The sequence below is a fragment of the Pseudonaja textilis genome, chromosome 6 (assembly GCF_049901715.1).
Source record: "Pseudonaja textilis isolate UNSWEBS1 chromosome 6, rPseTex1.2, whole genome shotgun sequence".
Taxonomy (NCBI): Eukaryota; Metazoa; Chordata; class Lepidosauria; order Squamata; family Elapidae; genus Pseudonaja; species Pseudonaja textilis.
In genome coordinates, this window is record NC_141995.1 from 6409803 (window position 1) to 6431149 (window position 21347).

Below are 21347 nucleotides of genomic sequence, written 5' to 3' on the forward strand. Positions count from 1 at the left end.
GACTTCAACTCCCAGAATTCCCCAGCCAGTGCTGGCTGGGGAATTCTGGGAGTTGAAGTCCACATGTCTTAAAAGTGGCCAGGTTTGGTCAGAGGAATCCCGAGAATGGTTGAAAGCCCCGCCTCTCACGCAGTTGGCCCCGCCCACGCGGTCGGCCCCCGCCCACCCAAGATGGTGGCCTGTTGCTGCCTGCCGGAAGGAGGCCGCTCATTCCGCTTCCGGAGGGAAGGCCGTCGCGGCCCGCGCCGTTTATCTCCGCCAGAGGGACCCTCGGGAGGCGCCGCAGCGGCGCCGCCCACCTCGGCGGGATCATGGAGCGGCTGGCGGTCGGGGAAGAAGAAGGAGAGGAGGAGGAGGAGGAGGAAGGTGAAGGAGAGCCGTCTATGTCCGGCAGTGGGAGCGGTCGTGGCGGGGCCAGGCTTGCCCCTGTGAGCGGCGGGCGGGGCGGGGTGGGGGGAGACGTTCGCTGGAGGCAAGCGGGGCGGGGGGCTTGCGGGGCTGGCCCGTCCGAGACAGGCGAGAGACGCTCGCCGGGAGCAGGGAAGCCACGGAGAGCCCCGGGCGTCGTCTTTGGGGCGGACTCGGACGCGGGGGTGGGGGAAGAGGCGGCGGGTCGGCAGCCTCGGGCTCGGTCGGAAAGCCAAGGTGGAATAGAAATCGGTTCGCTTTGAACCCTCCCTGCTGCATAAGGTCGACTGGCAGCAGGCTGTGAATGTGGCCCTGGGGGGCTCCCGGACCTTTTAGAACCGGAGAAGGGGAGGGAACAAGCCAAAGAATAACTGGGATAATCCTGGAGGGGGCGGGGAGGTAACCCAGGTGCAGAAAATGAAAGCAGAAAATGCCTTCAGGGGGATCTCATTCACAGGTGAGCCCAGAAGAGTGTTTCAGTGCCCAGTTTTGGGAATTGCTTGGCTTGTTTCAACAACCCAAAGTAATAAAGGGGTTTCTTGGTGCCGAGAAACTATACCAGGGGTCCCCAAACTTCTCATCTCACAAGGTTGTTGTGCAAATAGGAGAAGAAAGGAGTATTAAATATGTCCTCTGCCTCAAGTTATTTATTTAAAAATAATAATAAAGGCAGGATAAAAATAAAGAAGTAATCATAATCCTAGACAAAGAGTTCCCAACTTAGCAACTTTAAGACTTGTGGGACTTCCAACTCCCAGAGACTTCAGCTTCAGTTCTGAGAGTTGGAAGTCCACAAGTCTTAAAGTGGCCAAGTTTGGAAACCCCTGGACTATGCTGTTTCATTCAACTTTATGAATAAGGCTTTATGAATGTTCATACAGACTTTCCAGGTTGGTGTCTGCCCTTCAAGCACGGCCGAGAATCTTGCCCAAGTTTCTGTCTCCCATAGTCCGCTAAACAAAACAAAAGAGGCAGGATTATTTTGACCGATCTTCTTTCTCAGCCTTTCCACTTTCTGGGAGGGCGGGGGAGTCTCTAATGCTTGGACCTTGCCTTCCCTGTCCAAGGTCAGATGCACATTTTTTGTGCAACACTGGATGGCTGAGGATGGCCTCAAGATTTCAGTCAGATAAACTACCGTCTTGCTTACTCTAGCCTCTTGTGGTCCCCTTTCAGATTTGAATGAAGAGCTCTACTGGCGTAGGATGATTAACTATGCCAGGTATGAGATCTTGGAAGACATCATTGAGGAAGCAGAAGAAGACAGCGACAACGACGAAGTTCAGAATGGTCCTTACACCACATTCTCTGGTTTTCAGAGGGCCTTTCTTTCCCCACCTTCCTTCCCTCTCCCTCCCCAGAGCAGCAATTTGGACCTTGCTCTTTTGGGCTCGGCATTGCCCCAGAAACCACAACTTACAGCTGAGGTGAGTCAGTGCTTATTTGAGTTGCGTCCCCTTTGTAAAGCTCCCGGGTCGGAATTACCACATTCCCTGATAGCTATTGATCGAAGCAAGGCCACTTCCCAGAGGGTTCCAGAAACTGCTGTTGAATCAAACATTTTTAAAACGTGAAACATCGTGGCCTTCTTAAGGAAGAATCCCATTCATTGTTGTGGTTTTTCTTTCGTGAAATCTGTTTCTACGGTGGTGGTGCTTACTTACTGGCAGGTTATCCTTGGTGCCAGTCAATGGCCAGGTGTAGCCCTTGGCCCACGGGGTCCTTCCCGTCGGTTCCTTGTTTGGCTGCTCCTGGGAGTCAGTAGTGTGCCAGGAGGTCAGGTTGAGTGAGGAGGCTGGTCCCTGTTCTCTTCCAGGAGGCTGAGCGGAATGCAAAATTGCTGGTCGCTGAGGAGGAACGCCTCAAGAAGAAGGCTGAGAAGAAAAGGATGAAGAAGAAGGTAGCCGTGCCAGTGCGGCTTGTTTGCCTCTTGGAAGGGGGGAGCTGAGTGGCTGGGGAACCTGATGCTGTCTGCTTATCCTCAGAGACAGAAGGACCGGAAGAGGCAGGAGAAGCGGAACTTGGAGCTAAAGGCCAAGAGTGAGACAGTGAGTGAATCCCCTGGCTGCGCTGGCAGCTGTGCCCAGTGGGCACTCCTGCCTGCAGTGGGTGGGGTGGGAGCTCAACCCTAATCAGAAGAGAGTAGCCCCGATTGGGAAATCACCCTCCGTGCCAGCCTTGTGGTAAGGGCACTCCAGCCAATCGCTTTGCTCGGACAAGAGATCCGAGCAGATTGTGCTGGTTTCCGACCGTGCAAATTTGTCCAGGTGGCAGATTAATTTCTAGATCCTTCAAGGTTTTATTTTGCTCTCCCTAGAATAAATTTTCAGCCGGACAAGATGAGGGAACTTTGAGTGACGGTCTCCCTGACTCGGAGGGGAGTTTTAATGAGGCCTCCCCAGACAGGAGCCCCGGCAGCAGTATGGAGGAGGTAGAGGCGGCAGAGGTGAGGCTGGGCCGGTGAGTGGACAGGAGAAAAGCAGTCCACAAGGAGGCTGAGATTTCGACTGATTTGCGGGGTGGGGGGCGCGTTGAAGGTATCCGGTCCCGTGTGTCGTCTTTGTTTGATCCCTACCTTAGAGTGCAGCAGGAGGAAACGCTTATTTTCCACCAGCCAGCCAACACCAAGCCATTAGCACTGCAAGCGAGATGGCTTTGGCCATGCTAGTCGCAGCTTTGGGTATCCCGTAAGGGGGTGGCAGTGCTGGTTTTCCTTCCAGAGAACTGTCTCTGAGCTTGCTGCTTTCCGCCTCTTGCCCACAGGATGACCTGGATTTCTCCAGCACTTTTGTCTCCAAAGCTCGCCGCAAGGTACACGCCCGGTCTCTGCTCCCAAGGAAGGAGAAAGAAAGGGAAAAAACCCAGGGAGACTCAGAAGGCAGAGACGAAGCCAAAGGCAGAGGTGAGGACTCGTGTTCCGATGGTGGGCCAAAGCGCTCTCCAGGCCCGTCCGGCTTTTCCGAAGGGAGCCAGCCTGGCACCCTCTCCAAGCAGGGCAGGGACCCTCTTCCCTTCCTGTCTGCCACACGCTGATTTAAAGGGAGCGTCTCTGACTGGCAGCCGTCAATGCCCATTTTTCTGTGATCCCATGTGGTGGTGTAGCCGGCGCTCTTGCTTTTAGGACGTGACTCTCTTTAGTCGCTGTAAGATGTCGCCATTCGCTCACCAGTTTACTCATATGCCCTGAGCTGTAGAACAGAGAAGGGGGGGCAGGGGGAAGGCTTCTAATTTCCCCATGCCACGTGTGTGTTGATCGGCCGGCCACTCTTTGACCAAAGCTAAGTATCTAAAAAGTGTCTCTTAGGTTTCCTAAGACCGATGCTTCTCCGGTTCCAGAAGCATTTGACTTGCTCTTTTCTCTATGTTGTTCCGCGCTGTGAGATCCCTGAAGCCTCTTCCACAGATATCGCCTTTTGCGCTGTCCTTGCAAAGCAAGCCGATGGTTTCACTTGGCCACAAAGCCGGAGTGTCTCCCTTTTATCAGCTTCCAGGATTTGAAAGGAAACCCATGCAGGGGTGGGATTCAAAAATCCCACCGCTGCCCGGGTGCTGGGTGGGCGTGGCCTACCGGAACTTCCGGGGAGGGCTGTTTTTTCGCCTTTCCCGGGGTCCGGAGGCTTCCCTCGGGCCTCTGGGAGGGCGAAAGCAGCCTCCCCCGGGGTCCGGAGGCCCTCCAGAGGGGCGGGGTGGGTGGGGCCAGCCAGTCGGTCGGTTCAACTATCAGGTCAGTGAACCAGATGTAAATTTAACATCCGGCACGCCCGAACCGGTAGAATCCCACCCCTGAACCCATGTCTGCATCAGGGAAAGGCCAGCTGAAAAGAATGCAGTCCTTTAGATCCTTCGTGGCCAGCCCTCACTTCCCACTCAGGTCTACAGCTGGTTGGCAGAGTTTATGGTGGGTGGGTGTACCTCCCTATCCCACTAGGGCTGGTTCATAAGCTCCTCGTTTACGCCTTGATTCCCCATTAGGGACAGAAGGGATGCGGGCGGAGGCATCAGGCTAGAAATCGGGAGTGTTCCACCTTAGCCAAAGTCAGCTGGGTAACTTTGGGCCAATCCCGTTTTTCTCAGATGAACCCACCTCACAGGGTGGTTGTTACAGAGAAAATAGCAGGAGGATTTGGTAGGTTGCCTGCCCTGAGTAAAGCATTAGAGGCGAGATAAAAATGAATTTCAAAACCCGGCATTCGGCGGATTATTTCCCGTCTTCTGGAAACCAGCCTCCTTATCTGATGGCCTCCAGATGTGCCTGGACTACTCAGCTACCCATCCGGCGTGAAAATACTCAAGTCTTCCTTTTCTTTGAGGGCGCCTCCCATGGAAATTCTGGGAACGAAACCCTCAGCCGTGAATTTGAGTCACTGCCCAATGGGGTGTGCGTGGTTATTTTCCCCAGTTCTGTTCAGCAGAACTGGAGAAAGGCCTGATTTCAAAGGTTGCTGCCAATGCATACACATGACTCTGCATGACTCACAAAACGGAATAAAGCCCACAAAAATAACATAAAAATAGTAGCCGGGGAAGCTTGCAACCTCTCGCCTTAGCCATGGGGCAGGCTGGATGGCGATGTCAGGCGTCTCCTTTTCTCCCTCCTTCCATTTTCAGAAGCCTTCAGAGCTCCACTTGACTCCAGTGCAGCAGAGCCTGGTGCTGGCAGGTGAGCGGCTGGAAGCGCCTTCTTCCCACCAAAGCTGAGCTGCTGTGGCCTTTCCAGGCCTGCCCAAGCGGGCCGTTTCCTGGATTTGGCAGTGCCTCGCCCTATTGGAAAAAGTGTGGTGCTGCAAACTTTAATTCGGGGCCCCTTACTAAATAGAACGAAGCAATAGGTTGTGCTTATCGTGTTTTCAGGCGGCGTAAAATTGAGGGATAGAATCCCCCAGAAGACAGAATGAAGTTTAAAATTACTTAGATGGGGTAGGGCATGGCTCTTCAAACCTGACAGCTTTAAGACTTGTGGGGTTCAACTCCCAGAATTCCTCCTCCAGCCACGTTAGCTCAGGAATTCTGGGAGTTGAAGTCCGCAAGTCTTAAAGAAGTTTAAAGACCCTTGTGCTGTTCTATTCTGCCAATTTTCCTCTCTGTTAGAGGCACCAAAATAATCCAAATGATAGAAGGTCTCCTGCTGGAGCAGGGGGTTGGATTGGATAGCCTCCAAGGTCCCTTCGAACTCTGCTGTTCTATGATTCTGTAAGCATCTCCTGCTGGAGCACGGGGTTGGACTAGAACAGCAGACTAGCTTTAAGACTTGCGGACTTCAACTCCCAGAATTCCTCCTCCAGTCAGGAATTCTGGGAATGGAAGTCCACCAGTCTTAAACTTGCCAAGTTTGAAGACCTTTGGAGTAGGAAGATGAGGTGAATTTTTTTTTTAAAAAAATGAAATTTAAACCAACCCTCCACCGAAAGAACAAAAACCAAACACATGCTTGCAGAATAGAGGACCCTGCTCGATAACGATAGCGGTGAAAACTGTTTTAGAATAGGATTAGATATCAGAGGGAATATGAGCCAGCCATGGGGAGCAGCTGCAAAGAGGCCCATGGAGGCTTAGGCCACCTCTGCAAAACGACAGTTTCTACAATCCCAGAAAAGCTCCTGCCTCGAGTTGAGTCCGCCTCGGTCAGCTACTGCGGTCAGTTCTTGGCACCAGCTATAAAAAAAAGACTCATAGAAACATGAACTTGTTCAGGGAGGCTGATCGGCGGTGGAGGTGGGGCTCGAACCTTAAGTACCACGGGAGAGATTGAGACCAGGTGGCTGGGGGCGATAATGGCCCCTCTTCAAGGGCAGCTAGGGAGTTACTTGGTCTGATTCCCGACTCCTGGGCTGGGTTTGATTTTGAGGTAGGGGGGAGGGCTTCCCAGCCCCTTCCAACGGGAGGGCTGTGCGTTGGAAGGGCACAGGCTAACAGGGCCGCAGGTCCCTCCACGGAGGTCCTGGGTGGGGGCTCTTTTTGCTTGCAGAGTACAGAGCCTTGGTCTAGGTTGGGTGAGGGCCAGGCAGGAAAGTTTGATAAGTTGCATATAACAGATTGTTGGGGGCGGGGGAAGATCAGTCATGGGCAGGGTAGTTATTCCAAGTGGGACAACCTGGATAGGTCGTTCATTTCTTGCGGAGGCCTGTTTTTCTTTTTTTTTCTTTTAAAAAAGTCCAATTGGTGCGTCCACTACGACAGAGTTACTCTGCATTTCCTGTCTTTAAGGATTTGGGGCAGAGCATCCCAAGAACCCCTGGAGACATTTGGGGAACTGCCTAGCTTTCACCTAGACCCGGGGTCCCCAAACTTGGCAATTTTGAAGCAGCTTACAATAAGGCGTAAAAATACTTAACTTAGTATTACTTTCAGTAATCGTGAAAACGATAACAAAAAGGAATTTGTTGTTCTGCTCATCTTGACTGGATCCCTTGGGGTCATCATTAAAGGATTTCCTCGCTCTTTGGAAATAGTGAAATTATCGAAATTTTACAGGACTAATATTTTACAAAGAGTAACCCATCCTGCTTCCGATTGCCCATATTCTTAGAGGGTAGTTTAGGTCCTTGGTTGGGACTTGAATTACAAAGTTCCCACCAGTCTTAGACGGTGAATCTGACTGTAGATTACCTCCCAAATAATTAGAATATAATTGCAGCAGTAGCAGTTGACTGCCCCTTTCTAAGAGAGATTCCAGAATAATCCATTTGGGGTGTGGATGGGCGCCCAGGAAAACTTTCTCTCTGGGAATTAATAATAATCTTGATTGTCATTGTACATATATATGCAACGAAATGGATTTAGCCTCAATTTCCTTCATGGAGCTTGGAAAGATTCATACATGAAGGGACAAGAACAGAGAAAAAGAGGGTTATGCTGGCTGGAGAATCCTGGGAGTTGAAGTCCACAAGTTTTAAACTTGCCAAGTTTGGAGGCCTCTGATTCCTAGACAGTCCGAAGGTTAATTCCACCTCTGCGATCACAATTTTTCCTCGTTTGAAATCATCCTTTTCTCCTCCAGATTGTGGAAATGAAACCGCCAAGCAGGGGCTCTTCCATCAGGCCGTGCTCCTCTTTACCGAAGCTATTAAGCTGAACCCCCAGGAATACAGGTGAGGTCGGGTTGTTGGGGGGGCCTTGCCCCCACCCCCACCCCAGAAGTCTGGATGGCATCGGTGCGTCTGGACTTGAATTCGAGCGTATTCGGTTGACACACGCACACACATACACACCCTCTCAGCTCCCCCAGTACAGGCAGTTGTTCAGCCTAAATTTGGTCTCGAGAAGGAACGGTGCTCATGGGCAGGAAGAAGCTTTGGCTTCCGGGGGCATCTCGCACAAGGGGGAGGGAACGTGTGTAAAACAGTTTGTGGATCAAGTAACTCCTGTTACAGTCTGTAGACTGTTGCCTAGGCCTTCATCCTGTTTCCCACAAGCCATTCTAAGGGCTTCCCTACTGTGTCCAAGTGAGATGAAATGCCTGTGAATGGCCAGGATGAGGAGGATGGTGGCAGCCAAGTCTTCCTGACCGAAGTCCAGGTAAAGGTAAAGGTTCCCCTCACACCTACGTGCTAGTAGTTTCCGGCTCTAGGGGGTGGTGCTCATCCCCGTTCCAAAGCCGAAGAGCCAGCACTGTCCGAAGATGTCTCTGTCTGTGGTCATGTGGCTGGCATGACTAAACGCCAAAGGCGCACGGAACGCTGTTCCGACCAAAGGGGTCCCTATTTTTCTACTTGCATTTTTTTTTACATGCTTTCGAACTGCCAGGTTGGCAGAATCTGGGACAAGGAACGGGAGCTCCCTCCATGACGTGGCAGCGCTAGGGATTCGAACTGCCGACCTTTCCGATCGACAAAAGCTCAGCGTCTTAGCCACCGAGCCACCCGTGTCAAAGTATGCCTCCTCCTCAACACAAATCAATTCAGACCTTCGCTGCCTGAGGCACTCTGGGAGTTGAACTCCATGGGCCTTGAAGCTGCCAAGGTTGGAGACCCCCTGCTCCATAGGATTGCAGACAACCAGACAATGCCAAATGAGTACAAATGCAGGTAGTCCTTGACTTACAACAGTTCCTTTAGTCACTGTTTGAAGTTACAGTGGCATTGAAGAAGTGACTTCGGGCTTGGAGACAAAAACTGAGGAAGAACGGTTGCAGGAATTGCGTACGGCCAGTCTAGAGAAGAGAAGGATTAGGGGTGACATGACAGCCATGTTCCAATATCCGAGGGGCTGCTCCAATGAAGAGAGGGTCAAGCTATCCTCCAAAGCCTCAGAAGGCAAGACAAGAAGCAATGGATGGAAAATAATCAGGGAGGAGCCCCCTGTCTTGGGAAGCCTTTCTGAGCCCACCAGCCCGTTCCTTCGGCACTCAGGGCTTGGAGTGCCGGCTGCAGGGAGGAGGGTATCGGCTTTGCTTCCTGCTTCCACGCACCTCTCCCTCCGAAAAGGTGGGAAGGAAGGACTCTGGCTGGGAGGGGGCGCTGGCAGGCTGGTCCCCGCTCCCGCTTGGTGTCCCGGGGATGGGAGCAAGAGAAGGGGCGCCACACCCCCGAGGGGACCCCAAGGACCTGTCTGATCTCCCCTGAACCGTAGGACCTGATGGGAGGGGGTTGCCTAAGGGGGGACTAAGCCCGCTAAGAAGCTGGCTGCCGGGGACCAGGATGCCCGGTGTGGCCAGCCCGCCTTGAGGGTAGAGTTTTGGCTGTTTGGCAAACTATGGAATGTCTTGTGCAAGAAGCTTCTTGTTGCTTGATTAAGGTGCATTGGTATGTGCCTGGCTTCGCTACACACACACACACATTTTGTTGGAGATTTATAAAATGGTGGATCTGTTAAGAAATGCAGGGCGTTACCCTGGAAAGATGAGTAGAAGGCTTAGGAAAGTTGAGAGCAAGCGGGGCCAGCCCTGGGGCCTCTCGGGGTGTCCGGATGATCTCCAGGAGGGCGCCCAGCTGCCGTGGAGAGACGTTGCTTCTGCCTGCGTATCCTTGGCCCGGAGAAACGTCGCCTGCTTGAGCAGAGAGGTCAAGAGTCAGCCTTGTCCCTTGGAGAGCCAGCAAACTGAAACAATCAGGAATGAGTCCCTCCGCATAAAGAGAGTCAGTCAGTTAGTTAGTTAAAACTTAGTACTCGAACACAACCCTCAAAATCTTTGACTCACAGTGGTGTATGAATCATTAAGCAGACTAAACAATGTGCTTAGGGCACCAGGCCCAAAGGGGGCACCAGAAAGTTCTTCTTTATTGGCCAAGTGTGATTGGACACACGAGGAATTTGTCTTGGTGCAAGTTGGGAAGATGGCTTTGTTTGTACAGTGCTTACAAAGAAGGCGGGCGCCAAGATTTGTCAGTGTTTAGGGCACCAGTGAGCCTTAATCCACCACGGCGTTTTGAGTCCAGGCTACTCCGGTGTTTCCATCTTCAGTGCAGAGGAAGTGGAGGCCGAACGGTTCTACGGTGATTTGGAACTCTTTGTGACATCTAACAGAGGGAAATGCTTAAGTTAGGACATAAAATCATGCCTGGAATAAAAGCAATTTCAGCCTTTGGCAAAAAAAATGGGGAGAAGAAAATCCATCCAAGGAAATGCAATGCTCATAGTCAACATCACCTTCCGGCGGCCTAAAGATGACACCAGAAAGTGAGTCGACTAGCAAAGATGGAGAAGGAGCCAGCAAAAACAAGACCTGGTTCTGGCTGCAGCTCAGATTGTGAAAAATGATACAACAAAGCCTCTTCCCCAAATCTAGGGAATCTAGGAAGATAGGATGTCTAAACCAGTGGTCGCCAACCAGTGGGCTGGGGACCACTGGTGGTCCGTAAGAAAAATTTTGGTGGTCCACAGAGAAATGTCACCCCCAAAGCACCCTCCCAAGCAATTAATCCAGATTGTGTGAGAACACAAGGCTGCGCCGCCCGCATGGCCCGTGGGAACACAAGATTTGTGTCGCTTGCATTGCACACAATATGTAAGGGGAGGGGGGAAAGGGCAGAGGGGGGGAACTTGCGCCACTCACCCCACGTGCCTCGCCTGGCCACCGGGCTGCTTCTTTCTGTTTCTTCTTCTGCTTTTGGCTGCACGCAAGGAAAGCAGCAAAAGTCTTTCTTTCTCTCCCCCAAACTCCGCCAGAAATGAGTCTTGGGAACCCTGCTCCAAGAGGCTGCGCCAGCACGACAAGTCTCACAAAGACTCATTCCTGGAGGAGTTTGGGGGAGAGAAAGAAAGGCTTCTGCTGTTTTCCTTTCATGAAGCCAAAAGTCTCTCTCTGTCTCCCTCTGTCTCCCTGAGAACAGAGCTGGAGACGGTATCCTGCGATCCCAAATAAAGAACGATCGATTGGTAGGAAAATGGGGCAGGGAATTTTCCTGCAGACTTTGGGGGGGAATTTTCTCAGGGTCTCTCCTGCTTTCTGCAGAGACCCTGGGAAAACATCAGCAAGCCACCATCAGTCAAAATTCATATTAGTGGTCCGCGGGATTTAAAAGAATGAGTTTGGTGGTCCTTGAGATCCAAAAGGTTGGTGACCCCTGGTCTAAACTAGGCTCTGACATTCTTGAAAGGGGAGTTAAATGGCCCGGAGAATATCGCCAATAGCAGAGCTGGTCAGAGTTGTTGAATTATAGGCCAGAGGTTTCAAATCTTGCAGAGCAAGATTTAAAACGCTGTTGCGATTTGGGAGCAATTATGCAGCGGGCAAGGGATTGGAAAAGGATCAGTTTATATCCCAGTATGAAAAGGGACGCGGTGGCTCAGTGGCTAAGACGCTGAGCTTGTCGATCAGAAAGTTCGGCGGTGCATCCTGGAGTGAGCTCTCCCGTTCCTTCTCCCAGCTTCTGCCAACCTAGCAGTTCGAGAGCACGTTAAAAAAAAAAAATGCAAGTAGAAAAATAGGGACCCCTTTGGTGGGAAGGAAACAGCATTCTGTGTCCTTTGGAAGGCGTTTAGTCCTGCCGGCCACCTGACCACGGAGACGTCGTTGGACAGCGCTGGCTCTTCTTCGGCTTTGTAACGGAGATGAGCAGCGCCCCCTAGAGCCGGATACAACTAGCACGTATGTGCAAGGGGAACCTTTCCCTATGAAGAAGAGGTAAGTGCTAATGGGTGAAGGGTATTCATCTCCAGTTCTGCTGAGATCAAGGTTTGCAGGCCACACAGAACCACCGGGCGAGCAAGCTGGATTCTGAAGTGGCAGAGACACCTGACATCACATGGCTGCTCCCCCCAGAGATCAACAGGGAAGGGTCCCAGAGGTTGAAGGCAACCAACAGAGAGGACAGCTGAAAACAAGGCAGCTGGATCTCTCACGGACGGGACAGGCTGGGGGTGGCAGAAACTCAGAGGGGTGGGCAGGGGGGCAATCCTGGAGCAATGTTGTCAGGAAGGTTGCAAGGGACTGCATAGCCCCAGCGGGCGCCTGGAGGAGCCAGCTGCGGATTCTCTTCCATGTCACGGTTCCATCCCTGTTGGTCCTTCAAATGGAGCATGTCAGTCACCGGCCTGGCTTTTTGCTGGCGGGGAGATGTTCAGAGGCACGGGGGTGGGTGGGCTTTTGAGAGGCAGCTTGCAGCCGTTTGCTCTCCTTGGGAAGCGAGCTGCTTGCTCCAAGAGAAACGGGCTGGCCCTTTTCCGACAATGTGGGGAATGCTTTGCTTGCTAGGGTCGGATGTGAGGGGAGGGCTTAGCGACCGCCACTCGAGCGCCCTGCCATCCCTCGCTTCATTTTGTGCTGTCAACTTGCCCCATCCCCGTCCTGGGTGGCCAAGGGTCAGTGGCCAAGGGCGTGGATGTTCCCTCCAGCGCAGAAGGCAGCTGTGGAGGCAGAGAAGCTGAGCCGAATCCGCACGACGGCTGGATTGGACCCTGTCCTGAGCACCCCGGGGTCAACCAGGGGGCAAAGCTTGAGAGGCTGCTCTTGGGCCCTCCTTCCTTCCCCAAAGGAATCCGTGCCCCGGCACTGCCATTCCTCCTTTCTTTCCACAAGAACCTTGCGCTGGAGGCAGGACGGAGGGAGAGAGAGGGGCCCCAGAGGGTCCCATCGCACAGCCAGGTGGTCTTCCGAGCCTTCACACCTGGGTCCTTGCGGGGAGAGCGAACGCTGGGCTCCCCTTCCCCAGGCCCTGGGCCTCGGGGGCTTTGGGGCCTGCGCCGAGCGTTTGGAAGGTAGCCCTGAGCTGATCGTAAGAGGGAGAGGAAGGGACCGGATCGTTTTGGGCTGGATTCTGCTCCCGGCCTTGAGCCTCAGGGCTGCCTGGGGGAGGAGCAAGTTCTGCCTGGAGTGGGCTTTGGAAAGTTCCACGCCGCCTCTGTGTGTGTGTGTGTGCGTGTGTGTGTGATGCAAATTTTTCCGCTGGCGATACCGGCTGCGGGTAAGTGGCCACAGACAGGGCTCCCTGGGAGGAAGAGCGCCTGCCTGACCTCTGCCCCCCCTCCTGCCCCCAGGTTCTTTGGGAACCGCTCCTTCTGCTACGAGAAGCTGCAGAGCCACGCGGCAGCCCTGCGGGACGCGCAACAGGCCCTGAGCCTGCAGCCGGGCTGGCCCAGAGGCCTCTTTCGCCAGGGCAAGGCACTCCTAGGCCTCAAGGTAATCCAGAGGGGCTAGAGGGACAGGGGGCGGGGCGGGGAGGGCCCTGTGGGACCCCGGGCGACTCTCTCCTGTCTGTTCCACCCCCACCCCCCCAAATCCCCAGCAATACGCAGAGGCGGCAAGGACCTTCCAGCAACTCCTGCCCTTCGATGGCTTCCGCGGCGATGCCGCCATCCAGCTCCAGAAGTGCCAGATCCAGCATTCCCTGGTGAGCGAGGAGGGGCAAGGGGGCTTCCTTTCTTAGCTGGGCTCTCGAGGTCAAGCCGGGTCGTTCCCCCCGGCAGGCTTGCCTGGACGGTTTGGCCCAAGCCAGGCGGGCGTTTGGCCCGTGAGACAAACCTGTGTGCTTGGCTTCGGTGGAGGTAAACGGCCGGTTGGCCGGGAGGAGGCCTTGAGGGGGCAAGCCAGCCTCTCCGAGCGGGCCCTTTCTGTTCCCCTTAACGGATGCCCTCTGCACCCCTTGGGGGGAGCCTCCCTGTGTAAGGGACCCTCCCCTGCATCCTCTGGGGAGACCTCCTGGGCCCCTTAGCTGGTGGCTCCGGCGCCTGGTTTTCTCTCCTGCCTTCCTAACGTGGGCAGTGGAGAAACCCCCCGCCCCAGAGATCTCTCAGAGGGGTCAGTGGGATCGTTTCCCTGGGCAGCAGAGAACACCCCCCCCACCCGAGATCTCTCAGAGGTGTCAGTGGGATCGTTTCCCTGGCTCGGCCAATAAGCCACCTTGGACTGCCTTCAAGCCACAGTTTGTGAGTCTCTGCCCCGAGCAAACAAGCCCTGCTGGGCTTAACAATACTGCTATCAACCCAGCATGCTGAGCAGTGCAACGTATGATGCATGAATGGCCAGCTTCACCTGACGTGCAGGCCATCACATCCTATTGTGGTGGCATCAGGAGCACAGCTGGCTTCTCCAGACACTGAGGTATAGCACACACACACACTCCCCAATCCCACGGATAACATCTTTCGCTTGTGGCGGTTGTTGGTTTTATCCGGGGAGAGAATGGCGCCTTGTGTGAAAGAGCCGGCCAGGACTGCTGCACTACTGGCCGAGACTCAGCCGGTCCCCTTTCTTTGGCAGGAGAGCCGGCTGGACTGCTTCCGCCGTAACTGGGACACGCTGCCTGTGGAAACACAGCTGCCTCTGCCTGGTAAGTATTTTTGGTGGGGGGGCGGGGGGTTGGAGCTCAGGAGGTCAGTGCCTGGTCAGTTCTAACACCCAATGATGGGCACAGGTGGACAGTGGCTGCCTGGCAGGTGTACAGAGACCATGCCATCGCCGGCCCTCCTTACCTGTCGCTCTTTTTTTCTCCCTGCCGGTCAAGGAAAGCAGGCAGGCGGGCAGCGGTACCCAGACAGCCGTGCCCAGGCCACTGCCACCACCCAGCTGGCACTTCCACTTGCAAAGGCCCCAGGCAGGTGAGGAGCAGGAAGCCCTGGAAAGCGGGAGGAAGCATCTAACCGGAAGATTTGGGGTTTCTTCCTTGCACGTGAGCCGAGGCAGCCCCAGCAGGGTCAGGGTCCGTTTGGGGGAGTGGGCACAGACTGACTCTTAAAACAGAGGTCTCCAAACTCAGCAACTTTAAGAGGTGTGGACTTCAACTCCCAGAATTCTCCAGCCTGCTATGGTTATGCTCTGCTCTGCTCTGCTAGCTGGAGAATTCTGGGAGTTGAAGTCTGCACGTCTTAAAAGTTGCCGAGTTTGGAGACCTCCGCTTTAGGGCCACAACACACGGCTGTCGTGCTGGCTGAGGAATTCTGGGAGTTGAAGTCCACCAGTTGCCAAGTTTGGGGACCCCCCTGATCTAAAAACAGCAACGTTCGGCCAGGATCCAAGCACAATGAACGGTCGATTTCCCTCCAGGAAGAATCTGTGTCCATTCCGCTGTTCCTTCTCAACAGCTCCCTGCCTCCTTCTGGCTCTTTGTGTAGACTCTTCTCTAGGCCTCACCAGGCCGGTCTCTCTCTCTCTCTCTCTCTCTCTCTCTCTCTCTCTCTCTCTGGGCCATTTCCGCTGCTCAGGGGACCTTATTCACGGCTGGGTCTACGCCCCTTCTTTCCATAAACTCAGCAGCTGCGGAACTGGCCTTCCTGCCCCGGGGGGGGTTGGGTGGGGGGGCAGATTCCTAGCACTGAGGCAACCTTGCGGTCCCAGAGCTGCAGCACAAAGACCCAGAAAGGCCCCGGGGCAGGCAAGGCTGGATCGTCCCAGGCCCAGCTCCGCAGCAGAGGGGTGGATCGCCACTGTCAAATCCAGAGAGCGCTGCAGCTGGTCCGCCAACCCAGAGCCTGCCAGCTGCCGCTCCCAAACTGCCAAGGACGGGTTGCGGGGTTGGGGGAGGAGAAAAGGGAGCCCCCTCCCAACGCTGCTTTCCTCGGGAGGGGTGAGGGATTGGCTCAGTTGCCGCGGCTCTGCCCTCGCGATGGCCGCTGCCCAGGAGCAGGTGGGCTGGTCCGATGCATTCCCTCAGACCTTTGAGGCAGGAGTCCCGTTGGAACTGGGTGAAGGTAGAGCGGCCTAGTGGTCGGTGGAGGCTCGGGTGGGGCCTCCTGTTCCTGAGGCATGTAACCCACATGTTCCCTTGCAGGGACTGGTTTGCTGTCTGGGTGGGGAACCTGGCGCCCAGGATCACCCAGCATGTCCTGCTTCGCTATTTTCAGCCGTAAGTTGGTCTGCTCTTGGGGGCGGGGTAAATGTATCTGGGGGGGGGGCTTGTGGATCCTTCCCTCCTTATCCCCCCCCTCCCTTCTGGTGACCAGTAGTCACCCCATGGAAGTAAGGGGGCCTCTAGGGCAGACCAACTTTGACACCCAACTTTCGTGTCTGGGGCAGGTTTGGACCCATTGACTCCATCCGGTGCCTCCCTCACAAGTCCTGTGCCTTCGTCAACTACAGCCACAAGGAGGCCGCCGAAGCTGCTTACGTGGCCCTGCAGGTGAGACTCCCTCCCTCCCTCGGCCCTGAGGTAGAGAGGTGGGCATTGAGGACCTATCCACACCCAGGTTCCCCTGGGCCTCCGGCAGCGGGTTGGAGGGCCTGCCTGCCGCGGAACCAGCTGTGGCCCTCTGCCTTTCGGCTCCCAGGTGATGAGAAGGCCAAGAGCCAAAGTGTGGGGGGGCTCATTGATGTCAGGGCAGCTTGATGGGAACTGCGGTGCGGGGTGGGGTGGGGAGGGGAGGGAAGGGAAGGGGAGCGTCCCAAAGCCGGCAACTTCTCTTGGTGGCTGCCGGCCTGTTCAGGGCCGGCTTGACAAGCTGGTTCAGGCAGCGGAAGATGCAGTCGGAGGATGTGCACCACAGCGGGGAGGAGGGCGGCTCTTCCCCGGTTTTATGGAAGCACGCGGGGATGGGGCTCCGGAGCAGGCGTGGCAAGCAATCGGGGGGTAGTAGGAAAGGGACAGAGAAGGGAGGCGACTCGTAAGTGCTGCATTCCAAGCGGCCGCCCGGTCCTGCCTTCTGGGCGCCTCCCTTCACCAGAGCTTCCTCTTGCCTTTCTCCCAGGGGGCGGAAGTGGAAGGTTGCAAGCTCGTTCTGCAGCTGAAGCACCCTGCGCATGCCACTGCGCCCCCCTCCAAGGCAGCCCCCCGCTATGGCTTCTCCTCCTGTGTGTGAAGACTGGGCGGACGTCAAGGCTTGCACGGACCATCTTGGGGGCCCAGGCGGGGGGCCTGGGAGCTGTGGAGAAAGGGGAGGTTCTTGAAGGCATCCCCAGGGGGGACCGGGCCGCATGGCCACCCCGCTTTGCTTTCTCTGAAGCCCGGCCCGGCCCGGTCTGCTTTCGGGGCTAATTTGGCCCTCTCCCGTAGTCAGGAGCTGCCAGGCCAGAGCGGAGGGTCCAGGCCAGGACGGGGTTCTGCTCTGGGGGTGGGGCAGTCCGCGGAGAGGTTGAAGGGGGTTCAACTCCACCCCTCCACCCTCTGAGTGGGAGCAGAGACGGATCTGGGGACCCAAAGGGGGAGACAGTGGCTCCCCTCCCCCGCCCACCTCGAGCCATGTCTCTCCCTTGTTGGGGAGGCCTCTGCTCCTCCAGCCCCGCAAATTCTTGTGCTCCGGGGCTCCTTCCTCACGTGCGCCCCCAAGGGGACTTTCCTCGGGCCTTCATTGAGGGGGGCCCTCCGCCCGGCCCACCGGCCGGCCCGCCCCGTCTCCTCAGCCTGCTCAGGAACTGATGTCGGTTGCCTTATTTTTATACCGTTCACAATAAACCTATGAAAAGACTTGTCCGTGTCCTGCGTGGCTTCCTCCCTCCCCTTCGGGGCTGCTGGTCCTCCCACCAAAGGCTGAGGCCGGCCGGCCCCAGGCTTGGTCAGAATCTGGGCCCTCCCTTGTGGACGCCCTTCAGCCACTGTGAGACACACCCGGTCCTCTGGTGACAGTGCCCATCCTGCCCTTCCCAGATACAGGGGCTTGGAAGTGGCTCTGCCCTCAGCCCCTCCTCTCTGCTGGGGCTTCCTCTTTCACACCTGCCTCTCCTGCCCTGCCTTGGACCACCACCACCACCACCACCGCCATCTTTCCGTCCTGTGGCTTGGATGCGCGTTCTCCCTCCGTGCCCGTTGGAGCGCCTCCGTTGCTCCCGCGTCTTTCCTTGCGGCCAGCTCTCCTCTTCCCCGGCGGAACTAACTTCCTGCCCAGCCATGTTGCTTTTTTCCTCCTGGGGAAATCCTTCTGCCCGGGGGTGGGGGGGGCCCAGGAACACTTGCCACCCTTCTAATCCTCTCCGGGGGCTGCTGGTCCTTTGCCCAAAGCGCAGCCCCTCGCTGCCGCTGCCGCCGCCTTCCAGGCGAACCCAGCTGGCCTGGGAAGGAGCAGCCCTTGCCCTCGCAGGCGCTCTCTGTGCCGCCGGCGGAGCAGGGGGGTCCCACTGCTTGACCGGCCAGCAGCTGCTGCCGTCGGCCACCCCTCCCAACGGGGCCCTGCCTCTCCCACCCGCAATTTCATGGGTCTCTGTTTCAGGTATCCGCATTTCCGTTCCCAGGATGAGGGTTTCAGGCAGCTGGGGGAAGGCCGGCCTCCCAGGGAAGGCTGAGGCCGCCTGGGGTCTTGAGCCGACCCGCACCACCACCACATCCCAAGGGAGAGAGAGCAGCGGGCCAGGGGTGACGGGGTGATGGGCCACGCCGGCTCCTGAGAGGGAAATGGGGCTTCTCACTAGGGGATCGGAGCAGAACCTTCCTCCTTCAGAAAGAAGAGAAACGGCTTCTCTTTGGAGCTCCTCGGCCTTTTTTTGTTGGCTGGATCTGCACCAAGGCCAAGGGGGGGCGGGGGGGGGATCCCTGCCTGGCCAAAGCACTCTTGGCCTATTTGGGGTCCTTTGCCAGGTGGGGTTGCTGCGTCTCCCGGAACTGCTTCTCCACAACGCTCCTCCCAGGGGTGTCTTTCTGTGTCTTCCCTGAGCCCCTTTCTCGTCCCTTGGCCTGAGGAATAGGAATAGAGTAAATCAGAATAGAATAAAACAGAATTAGAATTCAATACTAGAATAGAATAGAAATAGAATAAAATAGAATAGAATAGAATAGAATAGAATAGAATAGAATAGAATAGAATAGAATAGAAAATACGGAATGGAATAGAATAGCATAGCATAGAACAGAACAGAACAAAATAGAATAGAACAGAATAGAAGAATACAATAGAAAATATGGAATGGAGTAGAATAGCATAGCATAGAACAGAACAGAACAGAATAGAAGAATACAATAGAATACAATAGAAAATATGGAATGGAGTAGAATAGCATAGCATAGAACAGAACAGAATAGAAGAATACAATAGAAAATATGGAATAGAATAGCATAGCACTGCACAGAACAGAACAATAGAATAGAATAGAAGAATACAATAGAATACAATAGAAAATATGGAATGGAATAGAATAGCATAGCATAGAACAGAACAGAATAGAAGAATACAATAGAAAATATGGAATAGAATAGCATAGCATACAGAACAGAACAATAGAACAATAGAATACAATAGAAAATATGAATGAATACATATAGCATAGAAAAACAGAACAGAATATGAAGAATAGAATAGAAAATAAAAGATTAGCATAGCACTGCACAGAACAGAACAATAGAATAGAATAGAAGAATACAATAGAATACAATAGAAAATATGGAATGGAATAGAATAGCATAGCATAGAACAGAACAGAATAGAAGAATACAATAGAAAATATGGAATAGAATAGCATAGCATTGCACAGAACAGAACAATAGAATAGAATAGAAGAATACAATAGAATACAATAGAAAATATGGAATGGAATAGAATAGCATAGCATAGAACAGAACAGAACAGAATAGAATAGAAGAATACAATAGAATACAATAGAAAATATGGAATGGAATAGAATAGCATAGCATAGAACAGAACAGAACAGAATAGAATAGAATAGAATAGAAGAATACAATACAATAGAAAATATGGAATGGAATAGAATAGCAAAGCATAGAACAGAACAGAATTCTTTGTTGGCCAGATGTGACTGGACACACAAGGAAGACAAGCTTTCTCCTCTTGAGTTTTTAATGAATTTTGAAATGTGGCTTTCGGTTGCTCTTGCAGCCATTTCATGAGATCTTCCTCTTTTCGGTCTAGCAAGGGAGGTTTTAAAGGCTGCAGGATCTGTTTTATCTGACGGCCCCTCACACACTCTGGGATTTGGACAAGACCGATTCAGGTCCTGCCACCTACGCTCTCGGTCTGTGGTCAGTTTCCCTCACGGCATAACTGGTTTCTAATGACATTTGCAAGGGGGGGTGAGGGTGTGGGGGTATTGCCAAACATATTTTTGTGTCAAGTTCAGCTGAAATCTGATAGTTCTGCCTGACTTCAGGAGACAGAATTTTATCTCTTTATTATCCCCTGGTAATTCACGTTTTCAGCTAGAGTATTAGCTATGGGGTCAGTAGTGACCTGGGAAAATCCAGGGTTATGGGTAGAGGTTCCTAAAGCCTATTTTTAAATTTGAAATAACTTCTTTAAAATTCTCACTATTCACTATCTCACAATATCCTTTGAAAAGAAATCCTTTTTAAAAAATTTGTTATTGGTTTTTAAAAACTAACATAAACAAGCAAAACATAAAAACATCAAGCTATCTTCCATATATATACATACAGTATGCCGGTTGGTTTACAAATTGCTTTGTGCTTCCATTTCGTAGTCTTCAATTAAATTACATTACACATAATCTCATATTGTCAATCAAAAATTAAATACCTTAGTATCATTATTAATCAGTCATTTGACTATACTTTTATTCATTCATGTTTTACAAGATAACCATAATTTACTTAATTTATTTTATAACAGTTCATATTATCATCCCAAATCTATCCTAAAATCATTTTATAGTTATAATAAGAAAGAAGTACATCTTTATATATTTATTATTTTCTAAAAATCTACATGTTTCATTACTGTACTTTATTGTCTAACCATTGATAGAAAAGATCCCAAATTTTATAAAATTGTTTATCCTCTTGTTCTCTAATTTCAAATGTCAATCTACTCATTTCAGCACATTCCAATATTTTCTTAATGATTTCCTCCTGGGATGGTATTTTCTCATTTTTCCAGTTTTTAGCAAATACAATCCTAGCCACTGTTAATACATTTACAATCAGGTATTTCAAGTCTGTGCTATATATTTCAGGTAAAATTCCCAATAAAAATATCTCTGGTTTCAAGTCTATATGCTTTTTTGTCATTTTTTCCAACCACATGTGGATTTTAGTCCAATTTTTTTAGCATTCACACAAGTCCACCACATATGGTAATATGAGCCAGGTGTCTGATGACATTTCCAACATTTTTCAGATTTATTCTTGAACATTCTTGCTTTTCTTGTCAGGGGGAAATGCCACCTGTAAAACATCTTAGACAAATTTTCTTTATATGCTGTTGACATTGTCATTTTATAATTTTGAGACCACAATTTTTGCCATTTCTCTAAATCAATCCCATATCCAAAATTCTTCCCCCAAGCAATCATTGTTTCTTTAACTTGTTCTTCTTCTAGTTTAATTTCTAATAGATATCCATACAATTTTTAAATCACCTTTTCATGTCAAAATCTTATCTAAATCAGTCAGTTTATCATAGAAACCTTCTGTTTTAGAATCTTTGTCATACCTTGAATGTATTTGCGCATATGAAAACCAATTCATCTTTATACCTTGTTCCTCTAGTTTTTGCATAGATTTAAGTTCACCCTTTTCATTCAGTATTTCACCATATCTAACTGTTCGTTCCTTTTTGTATATTATAGGATACGAGAATGCTTCAATAGTTGATAACCAGACTGGAATTTTCAAATAACATTGTCTTTTAATCTTCTCCCAGTTTAACCACAGAGACTCCCGTATATAATG

At 52.4% G+C, this 21347-nt stretch overlaps 1 protein-coding gene across 3 annotated transcripts; it reads left to right on the plus strand.

The window, feature by feature from the left end:
• Positions 1 to 150: 150 nt before the first annotated feature.
• On the plus strand, positions 151 to 17180 carry TTC31 (tetratricopeptide repeat domain 31). Of its 3 annotated transcripts, none has more exons than XM_087935746.1 (15): positions 151 to 366; positions 1585 to 1835; positions 2225 to 2308; positions 2394 to 2456; positions 2726 to 2868; positions 3172 to 3310; positions 5017 to 5068; positions 7406 to 7496; positions 12823 to 12964; positions 13071 to 13175; positions 14045 to 14114; positions 14289 to 14382; positions 15552 to 15626; positions 15797 to 15899; positions 16465 to 17180. In XM_087935746.1, exons 1-15 carry the CDS (start codon positions 312 to 314, stop codon positions 16573 to 16575), a joined length of 1578 nt encoding a protein of 525 aa, XP_087791872.1. In that variant the 5' UTR covers positions 151 to 311; the 3' UTR covers positions 16576 to 17180. The 3 variants fall into 3 exon arrangements, with proteins under 3 accessions (XP_087791872.1, XP_087791871.1, XP_087791873.1); XM_087935745.1 differs by having other exon boundaries at positions 14045 to 14113; positions 14282 to 14382; XM_087935747.1 differs by lacking the exon at positions 151 to 366 and adding an exon at positions 1259 to 1298 and having other exon boundaries at positions 14045 to 14113; positions 14282 to 14382.
• The last annotated feature ends 4167 nt before the right edge of the window (positions 17181 to 21347 follow it).